This window comes from Lycorma delicatula, chromosome 7 (assembly GCF_047948215.1).
Source record: "Lycorma delicatula isolate Av1 chromosome 7, ASM4794821v1, whole genome shotgun sequence".
In the NCBI taxonomy this organism is placed as follows: Eukaryota; Metazoa; Arthropoda; class Insecta; order Hemiptera; family Fulgoridae; genus Lycorma; species Lycorma delicatula.
In genome coordinates this window covers 54,831,269-54,854,895 of record NC_134461.1, presented here as the reverse complement: position 1 = coordinate 54,854,895, position 23,627 = coordinate 54,831,269, and the positions used below count along the sequence as shown (strand labels likewise).

Below are 23,627 nucleotides of genomic sequence, written 5' to 3'. Positions count from 1 at the left end.
CAACTATAGAAAAGTATAACAGCCCTTTTGTTGATACTTTAGTATACATTTTAATTGATAGAAATTTTGTGCCAATATTCTAAAGTTCTTTGCATGAATATTTGATGCTGGGGAACCAATCCACATTTGAAACTAGATAATCCCTAAATATTTTATATAGTTTCAGTGTTTTGTCAATCAACTAGTACAATTGTTATTTTTTTTAAGCAAGTGTAAGTAAGAATTTTGATTCTGTTAATGTCTAGCTAGTATTTCACAGTTCAGTTTATTGTGTTTATTTGTTTTTAAATATTTTCTGTATTTTGTTGTATTTGAGGGTTGGATGTATACTTCTAGATATTTCTGTCTATTATAATTTTTTATTAATTTGTTAAATTTTTTTCATCAATTATTTGCATTTCTGAGTTTGTTATCTGTTGGGTTTTTTTATTTATGTATTACATAAAATCCTAGGATAAAACGATATGCAATTTTACTAAATATTAAGAATGATTACTGTTCTGAAGCTGATATTCTTCAATTGATATGTTGAATTTATGATGCCATAAGTTTGCCTGATCTTCTCTTGTCACTAATCAAGTAAAACATCTTAATCCTGCTGCTGATTATTTATTTTTGTACTTCTTGAGACTGGATTTCCTTCTAATAGATTAATATTAAAATGTGTTTTGACGTATCTGCAAACATTACAGTTGAAAGGTATTTCATCCAGTTTTATGTTAAAATGGTGAGTGTTTATTATGGGTGATTTATATAATGCTACTGTTTTTATTGTTTACTGTTCATCTATATAAATATCATGCCATTTATGTTCATCTATATTTATATTAATAATGCCATTATGTAAGTGTATTTTTTTGTGTATTATGATTCATCCAAACACGTAATAACAATTTCAGTTGAATATTTGCTTGTATCTGTTAATTTTAACTTCACAGTACACAAATCAAGATTCTCGCTGCATAACTGAAAATAACATCAACTTATGACAAACCTGACACTTGTCTGAGTAAATTAAAGCACAATCATGTAATAACGTACACTGTTACCAACCTGTATGTACCTACTATGTACCTGTTGTGTACCTACTATGTACCTGTTGTATACCTACTATGTACATATGCACCTATTATGTACATACATAATAGTGCAAGTTTTTACTAATTTGAATATTTTAATCTTATAATTTTGTATTTTAGTAGTTAAATTATTTTCATTGTTTAAAATCTTTTTTTTCTTTTTCTGTCTTCAGTCATTTGACTGGTTTGATGCAGCTCTCCAAGATTCCCTATCTAGTGCCAGTCGTTTCATTTCAGTATACCCTTTACATCCTACATCCCTAACAATTTGTTTTACATATTCCAAACGTGGCCTGCCTACACAATTTTTCCCTTCTACCTGTCCTTCCAATATTAAAGCGACTATTCCAGGATGCCTTAGTATGTGGCCTATAAGTCTGTCTCTTCTTTTAACTATATTTTTCCAAATGCTTCTTTCTTCATCTATTTGCCGCAATACCTCTTCATTTGTCACTTTATCCACCCATCTGATTTTTAACATTCTCCTATAGCACCACATTTCAAAAGCTTCTAATCTTTTCTTCTCAGATACTCCGATTGTCCAAGTTTCACTTCCATATAAAGCGACACTCCAAACATACACTTTCAAAAATCTTTTCCTGACATTTAAATTAATTTTTGATGCAAACAAATTATATTTCTTACTGAATGCTCGTTTAGCTTGTGCTATTCGGCATTTTATATCGCTCCTGCTTCGTCCATCTTTAGTAATTTTACTTCCCAAATAACAAAATTCTTCTACCTCCATAATCTTTTCTCCTCCTATTTTCACATTCAGTGGTCCATCTTTGTTATTTCTACTACATTTCATTACTTTTGTTTTGTTCTTGTTTATTTTCATGCGATAGTTCTTGCATAGGACTTCATCTATGCCGTTCATTGTTTCTTCTAAATCCTTTTTACTCTCGGCTAGAATTACTATATCATCAGCAAACTGTAGCATCTTTATCTTTTCACCTTGTACTGTTACTCGCAATCTAAATTGTTCTTTAACATCATTAACTGCTAGTTCCATGTAAAGATTAAAAAGTAACGGAGATAGGGAACATCCTTGTCGGACTCCCTTTCTTATTAGGGCTTCTTTCTTATGTTCTTCAATTGTTATTGTTGCTGTTTGGTTCCTGTACATGTTAGCAATTGTTCTTCTATCTCTGTATTTGAACCCTAATTTTTTTAAAATTCTGAACATTTTATTCCAGTCTACGTTATCGTAAGCCTTTTCTAGGTCTATAAACGCCAAGTATGTTGGTTTGTTTTTCTTTAATCTTCCTTCTATTATTAATCTGAGGCCTAAAATTGCTTCCCTTGTCCCTATACTTTTCCTGAAACCAAATTGGTCTTCTCCTAACACTTCTTCCAATCTCCTCTCAATTCTTCTGTATAAAATTCTAGTTAAGATTTTTGATGCATGACTAGTTAAACTAATTGTTCTGTATTCTTCACATTTTTCTGCCCCTGCTTTCTTTGGTATCATAACTATAACACTTTTTTTGAAGTCTGATGGAAATTCCCCATTTTCATAAATATTACACACCAGTTTGTATAATCTATCAATCGCTTCCTCACCTGCACTGCGCAGTAATTCTACAGGTATTCCGTCTATTCCAGGAGCCTTTCTGCCATTTAAATCTTTTAATGCTCTCTTCAGTATTGATTAATTCAGATCTCAGTATTGTTTCTCCCATTTCATCCTCCTCAACTTCTTCTTCTTCCTCTATAACACCTTTTTCTAATTCATTTCCTCCGTATAACTCTTCAATATATTCCACCCATCTATCGACTTTACCTTTCGTATTATATATTGGTGTACCATCTTTGTTTAACACATTATTAGATTTTAATTTATGTACCCCAAAATTTTCCTTAACTTTCCTGTATGCTCCGTCTATTTTACCAATGTTCATTTCTCTTTCCACTTCTAAACACTTTTCTTTAATCCACTCTTCTTTCGCCAGTTTGCACTTCCTGTTTATAGCATTTCTTAATTGCCGATAGTTCCTTTTACTTTCTTCATCACTAGCATTCTTATATTTTCTACGTTCATCCATTAGCTGCAATATATCGTCTGAAACCCAAGGTTTTCTACCAGTTCTCTTTATTCCGCCTAAGTTTGCTTCTGCTGATTTAAGAATTTCCTTTTTAACATTCTCCCATTCTTCTTCTACATTTTCTACCTTATCTTTTTTACTCAGACCTCTTGCGATGTCCTCCTCAAAAATCTTCTTTACCTCCTCTTCCTCAAGCTTCTCTAAATTCCACCGATTCATCTGACAACTTTTCTTCAGATTTTTAAACCCCAATCTACATTTCATTATCACCAAATTATGGTCGCTATCAATGTCTGCTCCAGGGTAAGTTTTGCAGTCAACGAGTTGATTTCTAAATCTTTGCTTAACCATGATATAATCTATCTGATACCTTGCAGTATCGCCTGGCTTTTTCCAAGTGTATATTCTTCTATTATGATCTTTAAATTGGGTGTTGGCAATTACTAAATTATACTTCGTGCAAAACTCTATAAGTCGGTCCCCTCTTTCATTCCTTTTGCCCAGCCCGTATTCACCCACTATATTTCCTTCCTTGCCTTCTCCAATGCTTGCATTCCAATCTCCAACTATTATTAAATTTTCATCTCCTTTTACATGTTTAATTGCTTCATCAATCTCTTCGTATACACACTAACTCATCATCATCATCATGGGCGCTTGTAGGCATATAGACGTTAACAATCGTTGTCTGTTTAGGTTTTGATTTTATCCTTATTACAATGATTCTATCGCTATGCGTTTTGAAATACTCCACTCTCCTCCCTATCTTCTTGTTCATCACGAAACCTACTCCTGCCTGCCCATTATTTGACGCTGAGTTAATTACTCTAAAATCACCTGACCAAAAGTCGCCTTCCTCTTCCCACCGAACCTCACTAATTCCTACTATATCCACATTCACCCTACCCATTTCCCTTTTTAAATTTTCTAGCCTACCAACCTTTTTTAAGCTTCTAACATTCCACGCTTCGACTCGTAGAATGTTAATTTTCTGGTGACCCCTTCCTTAGTAGTCCCCACCCGGAGATCCGAACGGGGGACTATTTTACCTCCGGAATATTTTACCAAGGAAGGCGCCTCCATTATTGCTATGTGAAAATGCAGAGAGCCACATTTTCTTGGAAAAGAAGCAGCTGTAGTTTTCCATTGCTTTCAGCTGCGCAGTACTCAGAGGACTGAGTGATGTTGATACGGCCGTTTAAGGCATTGTGACTCACGCCCCTAACAACTACTGAAAGAGCTGCTGCCCTCTTTCAGGAATCATTCCTTAGACTGGCTCTCAACAGATACCTCTCCGATATGGTTGCACCTTCGGTCCAGCTACTCTGTATCCCTGAGCACTCAAGCCCCCTCACCAACGGCAAGGTCTCATGATTCATAGAGGAGGTAAAATCTTCTATGTTCTAGTTAACCTCTCTTATTCTTTCTAACCACTAAATGGTTTGTTCCATAAAATTATGAAGTTTTTGCGCATTATTTGTTATTTTACGTTATCCTCAGAACCTACTGTTATTTTTAGTCATTCTGGTATTAGAACTGCATGATAAAAATTGGCATGCCACTTATGTAAATTTTCTAAGAGTAGAACATTTATGCTCCATGTTTCTATCATTTCCATTACAGGAAATATAATCGCCATTATAGATAAATGTTATTTACATCTATTACAAATTTTAGTGTTAACTTTTAATTAGTATTTAACATAGTAGAAGGTTGGATCAATTTTGTATGTTATGATTACTATTTTCTCAATTTTGTTCCACTTAGGAGCTTATGCTAATTATATATTTTATTAAAGAAACATAACATGTATATATGACCTGTGTTATGCAGTTAATTGTTCATGTTACAGTTAAGTATATTTAAGTATAGATATAATTATTGTAAAATGAAAAATGTTAACTTATGCATCTATTAAAAAACCTAACGTTATAAATTAAATTTCTCATACTTTTGTTTGACTTAATTTCTCATCACTTAAAATTTTTCACTAAGATGTATTCTTAGTTATTGAATAATAAAAGTAATTTAAAAATTAAATTTCAATTTAAAAAAATCTTGCTCATTTCTGCACAAGAATACCAACTTTTCCTTAATTTAATTTGATTTTAATATTCTAATATTGTTTTTAATTTGATTTAGTGTTTCTAACTACAGATACTGCAGATAAAGAAAAAATAAAAATAAAATTTTATTTAAAAATAAAATCAATAAATAAGAGATTTTTAGGGTTATAAAGTGAATTATGTTCTTTAGGGTACCAGTTTTTATACATTATTTGGAGTGGAATCTTAAATTAAATCCTTTTTTAAAAATTCTTTCAAATTTTATTTTCTTCAATTTTAGTGTTCAGAAAAGTCTTTTCTAAAATATAATCCAGATGTGTGTCATATCAAAGTGTTTTCACAGGATGGAGAAGGAAGAACCCCCTTTTGAAAATTAACATTTTTTTCTCCGAAAATTGCTCTTAATTTTGTTTGACTTAATTCTCTTCTTTAAATTTTTTTGTTTAGATGTATTCTTAGTTAATAATAAAAAACAGTTTAAAAATTAAATTTCAATTTAAAAAATCTTATGTAGTTCAGCACAAGAACACTGACTTTTCCTTAATTTAATTTTGTTTTAATATTCTAATATTTTTTTTAATTTAGTTTAATGCTGCTAATGACAGATACCACAGATAAAGAAACATCAATGTTCCAACTTGCAGCATCATAACGAACCACACTTCTATAATTTGTTCAACCTTAAATTCAGTGTAACTCAAGAATGGCCCAACCAATCTTCATCATATATTCATTCACATTCATGACTTGAGATACACTACTACAGCATATCAAAGTTCAATGAATTGATCTACTAGTTTTAGAGATTTTTGAGCCCCAAAATTTTATAAATACGGTCCTATAAATATATAAGGAAATCTTATTTTAAGTAAATGGTACTTTCGTATGCGTACATCAAAACAAAGAAAATCCATTTTCACATTCATTTTGAAAGACTCCTGTCTTTCAATCAAAAGCAATACTGTTGTACTTTTCTCCTAAAAGACGGTAAAAATTAATTTTCATATAAAAAGATTAATTTTCAATTTAATTTTCATTTAGTAAAACATTTTTATTGCTCATCCTGAATTTAAAAAAATATTTTCATTAGAAGATGGCTGGTTTTAATTTTGTACAGCATCCAGATCAAATAGAGCCCCAAAACTTACTTTAATCAAGAGAGAATAGTCTGCTAGTAAATGTTATAAATAAAAATGTTTTTCTATAATACATTACAAATGTTTAATGCTATGTAGAGTTAAAAAATTATCTAGACAGTATGTAAATAGTGCTCCTTTCAAAAAATTACATAATTAGGTAACCTTTCTTTTTCCTGTTTAGCCTCTGGTAACTACCGTTTAGATAATAGTTCAGAGGATGAATGAGGATGATATGTATGAGTGTCAATGAAGTGTAGTCTTGTACATTCTCAGTTCGACCATACCTGAGATGTGTGGTTAATTGAAACCCAACCACCAAAGAACACCGGTTCCACGATCTAGTATTCAAGTCCGTGTAAAAATAGCTATAATTAGGTAACCTATGAAGAATGTTTAGACTAATGATAATTTTTTATTAGATTTAAAGAATGAAATTAATAAAACTCAGCTTGTTTTATAAATTTTATTTATGGGAACTTACAATTATTTCTTACGGAATATGATTTATTCAGCAACTCAGGACAATTTTTATAAATAATTTTACTGTGAAATATGACACATTGTTAGTTTAAGCTTTACTGAGTACCCAACAGTGTAGTTATGTAGAAAAATGTACTCCTACATCCTTTCTAGAAGTACAATAAATGTTCTGGTAAAGAACCATTAAGATCAAGATCAGCCAAGTTGGTCATGACTTTATTAAAATAACATATAAAAATTTTGATTTATTTAGACTGCATTAAGATAATTCTAGCCTAATTTTAAAAATCATCAAAGAGTTCCTGACTTAGAGGGGGAATATCCCCACCCTATCAACAAATAATTTTGAAGTTAAAGATTCATAAAAATCAGTGCTTCATGTATAGAAATCACATCACGAAATTTCTCATTTCTATGTTAACAAAATTTGAGATTGTATGTATGAGTACGTTAACAGAATTAATGAGATATGACAACAATAACTGAAATTCTTTACCCTTTCCACTTCATTAGAAATATTCATCAAATTAAGACTTTAGCCTCATAAATCTCATTTTACATTAATACATCTATTAACTTAACTATATTGTATTAATTCTACTGTTTTTAACTATTTAATTCTGATAGAATTACTGAAAAACAGTCCTGATTGAGGTTTATTTATTTGAAATAGTTGTGGAAGAGGTGTTTCAAAAATTGTTTATGCAAATATTAATTACGTAAAAGCGACAATAACTAAGGAAAAAATTTGTCCCTCTGACTTTATCTTTTTACTCTTAACTCTTTAGCAGATGTCTAAATAAATTGGAAATCACTATTGCTCCAATTGTATTTATATATATATATATATATATATATATATATATATATGTGTATGTATGTCCCTTAGGGGGGGGGGGGGGAGGCATCAGAGCATCATGCGAGAACCAATGGACCAGTTGCTTTTAAATTTTCAGGATACATTAAGGTTATCCCAGGGATGGTTTTATACCGAGGATCAAGGTCCTAGCTCCCTTGGGGGGTTATTAGGGGGTATCAGAGCTTCTGTGTCAACAGTGAGGGAAACATTGGAGGAAAGAGAACTTTTCAGCCTTTAATTGTTATTTATCAGTATTATTCCCACAACCATGAGAATTATGAACACAGTGTTTGGCCAGGAATACCCCTGGCTAGTCAGGAAGGACAAGCAAAGCGAGCCTTGACCAGCTAGGTCATTGTATTTATAACAATTTTTCTTGTTTTATAGAACATTCAAAAGAATTTGGAAAACACTACTGCACCCATCAGATTTTCTAAAGAGTTGTCAGATGGGTGGGGGGACCAACTTTTCTTAATGTTTTGGAGTCTCCTGAACACAATTCTGCCATGTTTTTGTACATATGTAGGTGGTACGTGTAGGAGTTTTTCATCTGCTATACTGGAAGCAAACCTTAACACATTTAAACAAAACTAGGTGGGTGATGTAAACCCTATTGATTTTAAAGCCAGTCGGTTCACATGAACTGGAGTTATAGCAAAAAATGGGGGTTTTAGATAATTTTTCATTTGTTTTCATTGTGCTGGGTGCAATTTTTAGCCAGTTTTTGTGGAACTTGCTAAGATGATGTAAAATTAGCAGAAAAAAATAGGAACGCTATTGATTTTCAATCTAATTGGTTCACAGAAACCAAGTTAGAGGCAAAAAATAAGGAGTTTTTTGGTACGTTTTCAAGGAAACTGGAAATCCGCTCTTCTGATGCACTTACTGTGATAGAATGTTTTTATTTTTAAAAATGTTATACTTATCAGTATCTTATATAAAATAGAAGTCATCCTACTAAACTTCAGTTTATCACCTCATTTCTGGGATTATTAAATGAAGTAGTAGTTAATACATGAACCTACACACACACACACAACATGCATACACATTTTTTGAAGCTGGTTTTGCAAGATCTCAACATTTTGTAGGCTCCTGAGTCAGAAATTATGTACTTCTCGATCGGACACCTTCTTTTGTACTGTGTAATAATAAGAAAAGTAAAAATATACTTCTTTAACTGTATCAAAATATATAATAGTTTTGAGTATATCAGCAGAAATAGATAATGATAGAAATATTTGCTGAGTTAATATTTATTTGATTGCCAATGCCAGGTTATTGAGCTTTGTAATATTATGTTATATTATACTATGTAATATTATATTGAACAATGTTATTATTATTTTAAAATATACTTTCATGTATTTTAGCCTAAATAATGATCTATAACTTATTCAGCAAAAATGTTTATTTGACCTGACCTAAAAAGAGAAAAATGGAAAGTGACATACTGTAGCTAAAAAATGAAAATACATAGTTATTCTAATTCCGATTTCACTATCATTGTCCGGAATTATGAAAATGTACTAGTATATTTTTAGAACTTTTATTCTTATGTAGGTTTTCGTATAATTTTTAAAAAAATTCTTATGTGAACAACACATGACTTCCTTGTATGCCTATTAAATTACATTTACACATTTTTTTAAAATGAAAATTACATAAAATTTTATTTTATTAAAAACTTCTGATTTTTTTTTGGTTATTGATTTTTTATTCATTGTAAACATTTTTTTACAATGAGAGCTTAATAATTATCAATAAATCAATATATTTAAATTTAAAAAAAACTTAAAAAAATAGGAGATGAAGTCTGATTCGAACCCATGTGCCTTCCCCTAAGATCTGTAACTCTGGAACAAATAAAAATAAGTACCACTTATGATATATTATTGAAATCTTTCAATGAGGCTTATTACTGCACTTAAGAAAAAGTCCAAAATCCAATTTTTGGGTTTTTTTGGACACTTTGGTTCAGTCGATTGCAATCAAATGGGGAGGTGCACAACTAGATATTACAACAGTCCTAAATGCAAAATTTCAACTTCTTATGGCTAATCGTTTTTGAGTTATGCAAAATACATACATACAGACATTACACCAAACCCAGTCAAAATGGATAATGGATGGTCAAAATGGATATTTCTGTTGAAATCTGAAAACCATACTTTTAGCAAGCCATACTTTTATAGTAATTTATGTGAGTTTTCTTTTCATCCAGTTTTGTCAATTTATTATTATATAATATATTGTATAAATTAAAATAATGATATGAGACTAAAGTGTCCCTTTATTAGGTCTTATAATATAATTATTGAAGGTGACTAAACATGTAATACAAATTGATGAAGAAGCATAAACCTCAACATGAGAGTTTACTACAGTTAACTTGGTTTAATCCATCAAATTTAGACCACATTCAAATTTATACGTTTACTCTTTTGGCAGAATAGTGTTTAGGTCGTTCATACCATTAGAAAAAATAGCTCAGATTAGGCTACTGTTGTACGTCTATTAATTTATTCGAAGATAATCTTTCTATCTGACAGAAATATCTTTCTGACTGGGACAGAAATTGTTAAGTAATAAATTATTTTTTTCATTTCTGTAGAGTATACGTGGACCCTAATATGTTAGGAGAGATTTGAGGGTTTAAGTGGAATCATATTTACAAGTAAATTTTATTATATATAGTCCCTAGACAGGTATTCAGATAGTCAGTATCATTGAATATCAAAGACCTAATCACTTGATCAGGAGATCATGGTCCCCAACCCTTTAAATAAACTGCTCAGAACAACCAGTAGAAGAAAGGATCAAGGAAAGAGAAAGGGATGTTCTATCCATGAAAAGAAACTGAAATATGGCAAATAATTTAGCTCAAAGGATTGCTTCTAGGTAAGTGGTTTAGTGTCTACAAACAGATAATAACTCTTCTGGAAATCAGGATAATTTTATTCAAGATAGGACATTATTTATGAATTGCACATTTTTGATAAGAAATACAGTATTTTGTTCATCAGCTAATTACACACTAGAGCCAGTCACAGAACCACATGAGAACAGGCGTTACTTAAGGAAGTCATCACCATCACACTGATTTTTTCATGATTGAATATCTGTAAAACGGCTTAGAACTTTGGAACAAGTTTCCCTTAAAGCTGTTCTCCCTTCAGAAAACTCATTAAACAGACAGATTTAAAGGGGTTTAAACCCAAGACCCAAGTGTTGAACAGGAAATATTTACTTCAGAAGACTGGTTGATAAAAGATCTTAAAATAAAAATAAAAGTATCTTGAAATACTGCAAACCTGATATAAAAAAATGTAACATACTGCCTCTACTCATTAAGGAAAACGTAAATGTACAAATGTTAATGAAGGAGATTTATTTTTTTCAGAAATCGAATGAAGGAATATATAAAAAGTTTTGCAGATATTTAACAGAGAAAGTAATATGACAAGGGTTTTTTATTTTACGATTGCTTCTATAAAAATTCATGTAAATCTGTGGATTGTAAAATAAATTGAAAAAAATTACACTTTTTTAACATTCTTTAAAATTCTACTTACTGAAGTTGACATCAATGTAGAATCACTTTCAACTTGCAACTTATTAACCTTAATTTGAGCCAATTTTAAAAATATAAAATTTAAAAAAGGATTAAACAACCATTAGTTTTTGGAGGCTTTGTTTGTTAGTCATTGTTTTTATTTTTTAATTAACATGAGTAATTTTTTGTTTAATCTTTTTTTAAGCATGAATAATTGTACAAAAAAAAACACTACTTGTATGAAAAAAATGCCTTTTATAAAGAGCACAAATATGAGAGAAACTTCAATCATTAAATAAAGATTTCTGGAATGCAAGAATTTATTATTTTTTTAATCATTTTTCCAATTAATTTTCTTGACAAAGTATATTTAGCTATAACAATTTAATTCTAAACAATATATCACCACAAAAATATCATTTTTTGTTTAAAAAAAATTCATATCTTATGTGACTACACAAGAAGCTTCCTCTACAAAGCAAAGTCAAATCCGTTTTTTAGTGAAGACCTAGATTTGAACTTATATCAAAAAAGGCAGTGTAATATATGGGTAGAATATAGAATCTTCCTTTTCTTTTGAATTCTGTTAAAAAATTCATTTTCTACCGTGTCAAAATGTTTACATGTTTTCTGTTGTTTAACATAAGTATATTATGTTTGAATGAAGATTGAAGTTGGAATGTTATTTATTTACTTTGATGAAATAAATGAAGTACTTTTTCATTTTATTAAAATGTATAATGAATATTATTAACTAGTAATGCGTTTTAATTTTGTTCAAACAAAAGAAAAATTAATTCACTCAAATATAAACAAACTACAATCATTAATTTAATACATATCTAGTTTTTAGTTTTTCAAGCCTACATTAAATTTAGAATTTAAAATTTGTATTTAAAAATATATTTTGTTTATTTTTATAAAAAAAATAACTGAGTAATGTAAGATAAAAGTTAATACTGGTTGAGAACAATGTAATATATTTAATCTAAATATTTTAATATTGTATTGTTTTATAATATTGTTTCCGTGCTCATACAAAAGCCGAAAAAATATTGACCATTTTTGGAAAACATTATATCTCCTTTATTACTAATTATTATCATTTTAATTGCAATTCCATATAAGAAATATTTTTTTATCATTTTTCGTGTTATTATTTTAAACAAGGGAACTGTATAAAATATGTAAAATTTATATTTTGCGTGTATATGGATTATTTTGGAATTATTTTTAGATGTAATAACACAGAATGATTCCAATTATTATTTTTACTTTTGTTTCCGTAGCGTCATTGTTGTCATCTTCTACAGTTAATGTAAGTATTTATTTTTATAATTTAATATTTTTTTATTATGATTATTTATTACAATAATTAAATTTTATCAAAAAGTTACTTAAAGGCCATAATTTATTATTTTATAACCGTAAAAATGAACTTTTTGAGTTCATCAAAAGTTTGTTTTTAATATGCGTAAAAAATATTTAGATAACAGATTACAGTTATTATTAGAAAATAAATTATTAATCAAACTAAAAATGAGTTCTGTTTTTACATATTTAACCAATTTCAAAAAATAAGGAGATTTTCAATTCATACCTTTTGTGTTTTTTTTTGTCCTTTGATAACTTTTAATTGAATGCATTAGATTGAGTAAATTTTTTTTTAAATGACAAAGGCACCCTCCTCCTCCAGCTGACCCATTCTATTGCTGAATGATTTATTGGGCCAGTAGGAAAAACGTACTGGTTAAAAAATATCTTTCTGCTATATATCACAGGTTCTCATACAAACATTTTACATGGTATCTGAAGACATTTAAAATATATGTAATATTAAAAAAAAAACAGCACAAGTAATATTTTTTTTAAATTGAGGTAAATTTTACCTATTTTGAGGTTGTTCATTCATGTGAAATTCTTACTTTTGATATAAAAGCTAAGTGTCACATATACATAATTGATAAAACTACATAATTAATATTAAACTTATATACATTGCCTCGTGAAGAAATTTTCAGGATGTGTTCTATTGGTGAAAATTATGAAAAAAGTTCACATAAACATAGGTCTAAAAACATTTTGTTTTAGAGTTATGGATAGCAAAAGATTTCCCCTGGATTTCAGCTCTTCTAATAAAAAGAAGCACTACTGTAATTTGTAGGAACCAAATTAAAGTGTAAAGTTGGTTGTTTCTTATATAATTTCAGCTGCGAAATAGGATAAAACATGTCCCAGAACTGTAACTCCAGTAGGTTTTAATATATCCAACATAAACAACATAAATTTTGGTGTGAAAAATAATTTTATAGTTTTTTTTTTAGATTTGTAGTATTGTAGCTTACAGAATTTAATTCTGAGAAAATTAATGTAAATACAGCCAATAAAAACTTTTAAAAATTTGTTTTCTATTGAAGCAGAATAGATGAAAAATAGACAGAGAATCGTGCTATTCTTTCTGTATCTCATAAATATTTTTTTTTTAAAAACAAAAATTCTAATTACTGAAAATAACTTTAAAAGAAATACAAAATTTATAAAACAATATTTTAGCTCTGTACATTCAATTAACACAGGTAAACCGAAATAATTACGTAAAAACTAAATTGAAATGTATGTTATGTTAGAAATATTTAAAAAAAATTTATTTTATAGGTTGGTAATACTAACAGTTGGTCAACAATGAAAATTGTGTACTTCATTTGAATCTGTTACCATAAATTATTACACAGAAACAAGAAGTGTAGTGTTATATTGTAGTGTAAAATGCTGTTTCAGTTTTCTAACAAGGAATATACCGATATAATTTTTGTTTATAGATTTTGTATTGAAAATTCTGAAGTTGCTCAATATGAATATCGGGAGAGATTTCCTAGAAGGCGGATTCCAAATACAAAAACTTTTGTTGTATTAGCATTTACAAACGAAAGGGTCATTTCTAAAATGTTTGTTTTCTGTTGAACGCCAAGTAAATTATCGTGTTAATGATGAAGATCGTATGATTCAGCTTAGCCCAGGCACTAGTACAAGGCAAATTTCATGTTGCACTGGTTTGTCAAAAAACAAAGTATGACCCATCCCACAAAAAAAAATCTTATCCTGTCTACCTGCAGAAGGTTCAAAATTTACGGCCAGCAGATTACCCTCAGCAGTTAAACTTCTGTCACTGGCTTCTAGACATTGCTGATAAGGTAAATTCAGTTTTATTTACTGATGAAGCCACTTTTACATGAAACAGAGTCTTCAATTCTAAAAATAGTTATTCATTGAGTGAATATAATCCACATGGTATTGTGGAAACTAGTTTTGAACATAAATTTCACATTAATATTTGGTGTGGCATTATTTATGACAAAATAATGGGACCATTTGTTTTCAATGAAAACGTATACGTTCATTTCTTCAAAAATAATTTGCCGGTTCTTTTGGAGGATGTACCTTTACAGACTAGATTGCAAATAAATTTTCTGCACGACGGTGCAACACCACAATTTTCTTTAGTAGCTATAAATTAGTTGAATGCCAGTTTCTTAAACTGAATTGCATGTGGACCAATCGATTGGCCACCACGATCACCTACACTTAACTCCTCTAGATTATTTTATTTGGGGCCATATGAAAATGATAGTATATCAACAAAAAGTTAATACTAAAGAAGAGTTGCTCATTAAAATATTAAATGCTATTGAATTTACATGATACGATCCTGAGATAATACGGAAAGCCACCAGAAATATATTACGTTGGGTAGAATGCTGCATACATTGTGAAGGAGGGAATTTCAAACAGTTGCTGTAACTGAGGTTTATTAGTCTGTTACCATTTATCATTTCATTTATTTTATTTTTTTGTTTTGCTATATGAAGAATAATATTTATTAGGTACCGAATAATAGGATTTTCTGTCTATTTTTCATCTGTTTTGCTTCAATAAAACACCAATCTTTAAAAGTTGCTATTTACTGTTTATTGGCTGTATATACATTAATTTTCTCAGAATTAAATTATCTACTAGTTTTTTTTTACTAAATCTTCCAAACTTACTAATCATTTAAAAAAGCTATTGAACTGTAAAGCTACAGAAAATTTGTTTTTTGACACCAGATTTTGTGTTTTGTGTCAGATATCTTAAAACCTACTGGAGTTATAATTCTGGGACCTGTTTTATCCTATTTCCCAGCTCAAATTACATAAGAAACCACCAACTTTACTTCTTAATTTGGTTCTCAAAAATTACAGTAGGATTTCTATGTTTAGACAAACTTTCTTCATTATTTTCACCAGTAGAACATGTACTGAAAGTTTCACCATTTCTTTGCCGGACACTTTCTATAGTATAATTGTTTATTATGGTGCCATTACTCAGTAAATTTTAGTAGACAAACAGTTTTTAGGCATTTTAGCAGTTTGATAAAGAATTAAATAGAATATACTTTCTTATAAATATATATTTTAATTTTTAGTATTTCAGTAGAAACCATTTTATAGTTTCTTTAAAGAGAATATTTTACCTCTAAGATGTTTTAAATGAACAGGAAAAAAAATAAAAAGGAAAAATGCATTCTCTAAAAAAAAATCAGGTAGTTTTGGGTTAATTTCACTAATAGGGACCCAAAGCCTAATTAACAGATTATGTTTTAGTTCTGATTATGTTTTTGTTTCAGTAATTAATTATATATATTTACATCATTGGTTAGCAAAGTTGTCTGCTCTATTTTTTTTTTAAACTGAACAGACTACAAAAAAAAATCACAATGGAAAGGAAAATATAATCTTTCCACTATATCCTCAATACAGTCTTTGAAACTTATTTTTTTGAAATCTGTACCAAATTTTAATTGAATTCCAAGAATACAGATATGGATTACAAAACTACAAGTGCATGAGATATGGATTATGAAATTTGTTTGATTTGGCACTGACTTCAAAAAATAAATTTAAAATAATTTATTGAGACAGTGGAAAACGTTTTTCCTGTTGAATGCAATTCTTTTTTTAATTTATTTTACTGTTTTGTTTTCTTTTAGTTTAAAAAAAAAATTATTTTTTTTAGTTTTGTAACTCCATCGAAGTGCTGAAATATGGACAGCATATCCATGGCATATCCTTTTCAAACTGCTCATAATAAAAAAGAACATTCTATTGAAACATTCTTTTTTAATTTTGAAAAAGAGGATCATTTTTTGATCTGATGCAATCAAACAATGAAACAGGATCACCACTAATAACTCATCTATCATTTAGAAAACATAACATTACAAACATTTAATAACATGTATATGTTATTAAATGTTTGTTTTTATTTTATTTTATTTAATGACTAAATATACTCTTGTATATGTAATCACAATTTTGACCTTTTAATTCTTTAATTTTATATTTAATATATAATTTTATAAATATTATACATGACGATGATGCGGGATTCCGCAAAATTACTTTTGTGAAAAATTATATTAATATATAAATAAGGTAAGAGTTGTCTCGTGCCTGTACTTGGGTGGATTAAGTTGAATTATATATACTTAAATTTGAATTACAAATGCAGAAGTGATATGGGTCTTGAAAGGATTGACTTTAGAGAAAAAAAATATATATATATGTCGAATTGATAACCTCCTCCTTTTTATATATTATTCTTATTGATTTACATTGCCTTGTATAATTATTTATTACAAAGATTCTTGTTCCTTATAAATTTTTTTAACATGTATAGAGAGAATGTAAAAGATTTGTGTCCTACATAGTGGAAAAGTATTTTTATTTTTTAACCTGTATATTTTTCTATTGGTCCAATATATCATTCAGTAACAGAACAGCACCACTGAGGAGTTGTTCTATATAATTAAAATCAGTTTAGTCAATTTTGCACATTCAGTAAAAAGTTATGGAAGGATAAGCAAAACAAAAAATATAGATCTAGTATGAATTATGAACCTTCTTCTTTTTTTGATGTCTAATTAAAACTGACTTGAACTTCATCATAGTTAATAAGATTCTACAATTATTTATTACTCAAAGCTAAAGCAATACAAGTTGTATAAGCCTCAAAGTGGTTTCTTGTTTCTTGCAAGATTAGTTAACATTAAACATGTAATTGAACCCAGTTTGTAAAATTATTTAAAGTGTATAAATATATGATTCAAATAATTAATGCACCATATACAAAATATTATTAATTAGTTCATCTTACAAAATATTGTATCGTAAATTCTGATTACTTTAAATGTATTTATACATTATTATGTTTCTTTCAGGCATCTTTTGCATCAGATGGTTCAAATTTAGAGATAGAGATTGCCAAAGGTCAATTCATCAATGTTCAACAATTTGATACTATTTTGAAATTTATTATAAAGCTTGTTGCAATAGCATTTACAAGCTGGACTGATCTTTATTGCAACTGTGAAAATGAATATAAGATACCTGCCTGCTTTCCAAAGAGTTTAACTGAAGATAAATCTAATGAATCCCAGCCACCAAAACTATGTGAGCCACATTGCTAATGAAGTGGTGGTAATCTTCTGTTCATTTAGTCAAACCCTATGCAGTTGTATAATAGCACAAAATGTAATGTTTTCACAGTTTTCTATTCTGAATATTGGATAAACAGATTCTAGTTGAATCTATATCTTTATTTCAATTTTACAGTTTTGCGGAAGATCAAGATTAAATAATGCACTGACTGCAGAACATGGAACATATGTTTGTTATCATTGTTCCACTTAATAAAGTGGATTTATCCACTTTATATTATACTCTCTGGTCATATGACTAACCAGGTATAGACATATATACTTAAATACTTTTTTTATGTCCTTTGTATTTCACAATATTTTTTTATAATTTTTATTCACTGCTTAATTACATCTATTCTTTTATTATCTATTTTATTATAAAAAGTGTCTGATTTGATATGACAGTTATAAAATTTATTTATTTTTTATTTAATTTAATTAAGTTAAATTTATTTTTTATCCAATTTTTGTTGTATTCTCTTAATTAAGTGATCAATGAATTTAATTCTTTATTAAATACATTAAAAAAAATTCAGATAGTAGCTAACAAAATGTGTACAATGAGTAAATATTTAATTTTAATAAAAATTGTAAGTTTACGGAAATTATGTATGTAAAAATAAAATACACAAACAAATTAAACTGTAAATTTGCAAATTATATATTTTTACAAAATATTACGTTTTATTACTTGAAATATTGCAGGTTTTGTTAATTAAAAATTACAGAAAATGAATTTTTGTTATTACGAGTACTATGTTTTAAATTATTGATACATTACCATGTGTCTGCTGATGTTAATTTCAGCAGTTGTGTATTTGCTAAAGGGTTAATTTATTTATTTATTTTATTTGTATTTAATTCTAGTTATATTAATAATATATCTTTAGATGATCCATTTGTATAAAAATAAAAATTTCTATTTCCAACTGAAAACTGATTTTTTAAATTACTTTAAATACCTTTCTAAAAGCACCATTTGTTATTTAATGAAATTTAATAACTGATAATTATAAAATTTTTGCTGTAATAATCATTAACAGAGAATAATAAAAAAAAAAGAGCTGACAACACAGTTGTAATACTTTCCTGCTATGCAGCTTTTTTCTTATGCACGGTTTACACACGCAAGTTAATTAAAAATATTTATCATTTTATTTAAATATAATATTTTTTGTTCATTTAATTCAATGATTCTAACTAAAGCGCGGTGCATACCGTATTACATTCGCGTGAGAGTGGTGGTACTAGCAGCTACTTTAAATACTTTTTTACACTTTAAATATTATTCATTTATTTAATTTTACTGGTCACCTGTGGTGTTACAACATAGCTGGTGCCTGAGGCTAAACAGAAAAGGAAAGTAAGACAATTACAGCAGCTGTATGTCAATATTACACTAGTGCTCCTAGTGGTGCTCCTACTAATGACACACTGTACTCACTTAGCCACTAGTTTATTTAGAGCATTTTTTTGGGTGGAGTTGCAGTTTTGCAAACTTTTTTGGAAATATTATTTTTAAATTATTAACAATTGTACATATGAAAAATAATACATTTTTTATGCAAAATCTAAAAAGGATACTGAGTGAGGGTGACCTTGCTCTACAGCCTCACCTTCTTGACCTTTTAAGTTGAAAATTTAAATGGCATCTATGCCTCATATATAGAAGTAATATGCTCAGGTTTGTCAAAATCGGTCAAGTAGTTCTAGAGATATAAGGTAATTTAGAGGCCAACACCCTGAACACATACATACAAAAATATGGAAAATTTCCATCTAGTTTTGTGGGTTCCTAAGGTGTCAAAACATAAAGATCCAGCGAAAACCACATATGCCCAAACTGGACCAATTACTATACTTTACCTTCTATTGTTGTAGCTACACATTTTAAATTGTCCCATATATTTTTACTTTCCCATCGGAAAGTAAAATTATGTGAGGGAATTGTGTGGAATATCCTAGATTTCTTTCACAGACTAACATAAGTTTTATTTTTTTGTTGTCCTCAGATTTTGATTAATTTATGTGATAAATTATAATTGTATAAAATAATAATTTTATTTGTTTTTTTATAATAAACAGTTTTCGTAAGAGTTTTGATTTATACAAGGTTTATATTTTTAACTGGAATTATAATTCTTTCTTTATTGTGAAAGATTTTCATAAGACAAGTTTTCTGGTTGAATTTATAGTTTGGATTCTTTGGCAGTATTCTATGATAAAATTTTGATAAACTCTTGTATTAAAAATGATTTATAAAAAATTCCCTTTGGCTATATACAATTTAACACAGATAAAAATGAATTAAGTAAATATTACTGACATTCATAAAAAGTGTATAGATCAATATTATTTTAAAAGTTAGTTCCAGTGTAAACAACATTAACTGCTGAACCAGAGTATTATAATAATAATAATACTGTCATGAAGAAAAATCTTGTCTTTGATAGTTACATCTTAACGAACAACTAGGTGTAAAAAATTCAATTTTATATTATAGTACATTTCAAACCTTATTCTTCCCTGCATTATTCTTGAGTTTAAGTCTGTGTAAAGAAAATCTGTAGGTTTTCTACAATCCACTCTCATAAGTACCCAGTGTTCAAATCTTGTACTTGTTTTACAGTTGGGTTCCATACGTATTAATGCCACTGCAGCTACAGCTGCTGTTTAGGTTATGCTAACTTCGTACATATATGTTGACTTCATGTGCAGACAAATCGTGCGTATATCAAAATAACCGAATTAAATACCTACGCTCGCTTCGCTCGCTAACCACTTATAATTAACATTAAATATGCATAATATATACAACTTATTTATAATATAACCTTAATGTTATAGCACCGAAATCCAATTAATGTTAATCCACCGAAATCCGATTGACTACTTTGTTTTTAAATAAAGGCTGTACCTGCGGTGGCGTTAATACGTAAGAGGTTCGCGAGCGTAGGTTATATTTAGTTAGGTTATTTTGATATACATATGATATGTTAGTACACGAAGTCAACATAACCTAAACAGCAGCTGTAGCTGCAGTGGCATTAATACGTAAGTACCTACAGCTGTTACATAGTAGGCTTTGTGAATTGATTATTCTTTTCCAATTAAAAGAGTACCTACGTGCAAAAATCAGCACAGTAACTCTCAAAATGTATAGTTCTAAATGAAATGTATAGACATAAAATAAATTTATATATTTTTTTTTTTTTTTTGTCTTCAGTCATTTGACTGGTTTGATGCAGCTCTCCAAGATTCCCTATCTAGTGCTAGTCGTTTCATTTCAGTATACCCTCTACATCCTACATCCCCAACAATTTGTTTTACATACTCCAAACGTGGCCTGCCTACACAATTTTTCCCTTCTACCTGTCCTTCCAATATTAAAGCGACTATTCCAGGATGCCTTAGTATGTGGCCTATAAGTCTGTCTCTTCTTTTAACTATATTTTTCCAAATGCTTCTTTCTTCATCTATTTGCCGCGATACCTCTTCATTTGTCACTTTATCCACCCATCTGATTTTTAACATTCTCCTATAGCACCACATTTCAAAAACTTCTAATCTTCTCTTCTCAGATACTCCGATTGTCCAAGTTTCACTTCCATATAAAGCGACACTCCAAACATACACTTTCAAAAATCTTTTCCTGAGATTTAAATTAATTTTTGATGTAAGCAAATTATATTTCTTACTGAAGGCTCGTTTAGCTTGTGCTATTCGGCATTTTATATCGCTCCTGCTTCGTCCATCTTTAGTAATTTTACTTCCCAAATAACAAAATTCTTCTACCTCCATAATCTTTTCTCCTCCTATTTTCACATTCAGTGGTCCATCTTAGTTATTTCTACTACATTTCATTACTTTTGTTTTGTTCTTGTTTATTTTCATGCGATAGTTCTTGCGTAGGACTTCATCTATGCCGTTCATTGTTTCTTCTAAATCCTTTTTACTCTCGGCTAGAATTACTATATCATCAGCAAATCGTAGCATCTTTATCTTTTCACCTTGTACTGTTACTCCGAATCAAAATTGTTCTTTAACATCATTAACTGCTAGTTCCATGTAAAGATTAAAAAGTAACGGAGATAGGGAACATCCTTGTTGGACTCCCTTTCTTATTAGGGCTTCTTTCTTATGTTCTTCAATTGTTATTGTTGCTGTTTGGTTCCTGTACATGTTAGCAATTGTTCTTCTATCTCTGTATTTGAACCCTAATTTTTTTAAAATGCTGAACATTTTATTCCAATCTACGTTATCGAAAGCCTTTTCTAGGTCTATAAACGCCAAGTATGTTGGTTTGTTTTTCTTTAATGTTCCTTCTACTATTAATCTGAGACCTAAAATTGCTTCCCTTGTCCCTATACTTTTCCTGAAACCAAATTGGTCTTCTCCTAACACTTCTTCCACTCTCCTCTCAATTCTTCTGTATAAAATTCTAGTTAAGATTTTTGATGCATGACTAGTTAAACTAATTGTTCTATATTCTTCACATTTATCTGCCCCTGCTTTCTTTGGTATCATAACTATAACACTTTTTTTGAAGTCTGACGGAAATTCCCCATTTTCATAAATATTACACACCAGTTTGTATAATCTATCAATCGCTTCCTCACCTGCACTGCGCAGTAATTCTACAGGTATTCCGTCTATTCCAGGAGCTTTTCTGCCATTTAAATCTTTTAATGCTCTCTTAAATTCAGATCTCAGTATTGTTTCTCCCATTTCATCCTCCTCAACTTCCTCTTCTTCCTCTATAACACCATTTTCTAATTCATTTCCTCCGTATAACTCTTCAATATATTCCACCCATCTATCGACTTTACTTTTCGTATTATATATTGGTGTACCATCTTTGTTTAACACATTATTAGATTTTAATTTATGTACCCCAAAATTTTCCTTAACTTTCCTGTATGCTCCGTCTATTTTACCAATGTTCATTTCTCTTTCCACTTCTGAACACTTTTCTTTAATCCACTCTTCTTTCGCCAGTTTGCACTTCCTATTTATAGCATTTCTTAATTGCCGATAGTTCCTTTTACTTTCTTCATCATTAGCATTCTTATATTTTCTACGTTCATCCATCAGCTGCAATATATCGTCTGCAACCCAAGGTTTTCTACCAGTTCTCTTTATTCCGCCTAAGTTTGCTTCTGCTGATTTAAGAATTTCCTTTTTAACATTCTCCCATTCTTCTTCTACATTTTCTACCTTATCTTTTTTACTCAGACCTCTTGCGATGTCCTCCTCAAAAATCTTCTTTACCTCCTCTTCCTCAAGCTTCTCTAAATTCCACCGATTCATCTGACAACTTTTCTTCAGATTTTTAAACCCCAATCTACATTTCATTATCACCAAATTATGGTCGCTATCAATGTCTGCTCCAGGGTAAGTTTTGCAGTCAACGAGTTGATTTCTAAATCTTTGCTTAACCATGATATAATCTATCTGATACCTTGCAGTATCGCCTGGCTTTTTCCAAGTGTATATTCTTCTATTATGATTTTTAAATTGGGTGTTGGCAATTACTAAATTATACTTCGTGCAAAACTCTATAAGTCGGTCCCCTCTTTCATTCCTTTTGCCCAGCTCGTATTCACCCACTATATTTCCTTCCTTGCCTTTTCCAATGCTTGCATTCCAATCTCCAACTATTATTAAATTTTCATCTCCTTTTACGTGTTTAATTGCTTCATCAATCTCTTCGTATACACACTCTACCTCATCATCATCATCATGGGCGCTTGTAAGCATATAAACGTTAACAATCGTTGTCGGTTTAGGTTTTGATTTTATCCTTATTACAATGATTCTATCGCTATGCGTTTTGAAATACTCCACTCTCCTCCCTATCTTCTTGTTCATCACGAAACCTAC

At 29.4% G+C, this 23,627-nt stretch overlaps 1 protein-coding gene and 1 long non-coding RNA gene across 2 annotated transcripts in view; both read left to right on the top strand.

The window, feature by feature from the left end:
• Nucleotides 1-392: 392 nt before the first annotated feature.
• LOC142328213 (uncharacterized) overlaps nucleotides 393-23,627 on the top strand; it is a 39,693-nt gene continuing 16,458 nt past the window's right edge. Inside the window, exon 1 of the long non-coding RNA XR_012757230.1 lies at nucleotides 393-727. This is a non-coding gene — a long non-coding RNA (uncharacterized LOC142328213). The remainder of the gene's footprint in view (nucleotides 728-23,627) is intronic.
• On the top strand, nucleotides 12,405-18,300 carry LOC142328134 (uncharacterized). Its single transcript, XM_075371674.1, has 2 exons — nucleotides 12,405-12,545; nucleotides 17,484-18,300. Exons 1-2 carry the CDS (start codon nucleotides 12,480-12,482, stop codon nucleotides 17,730-17,732), a joined length of 315 nt encoding a protein of 104 aa, XP_075227789.1. The 5' UTR covers nucleotides 12,405-12,479; the 3' UTR covers nucleotides 17,733-18,300.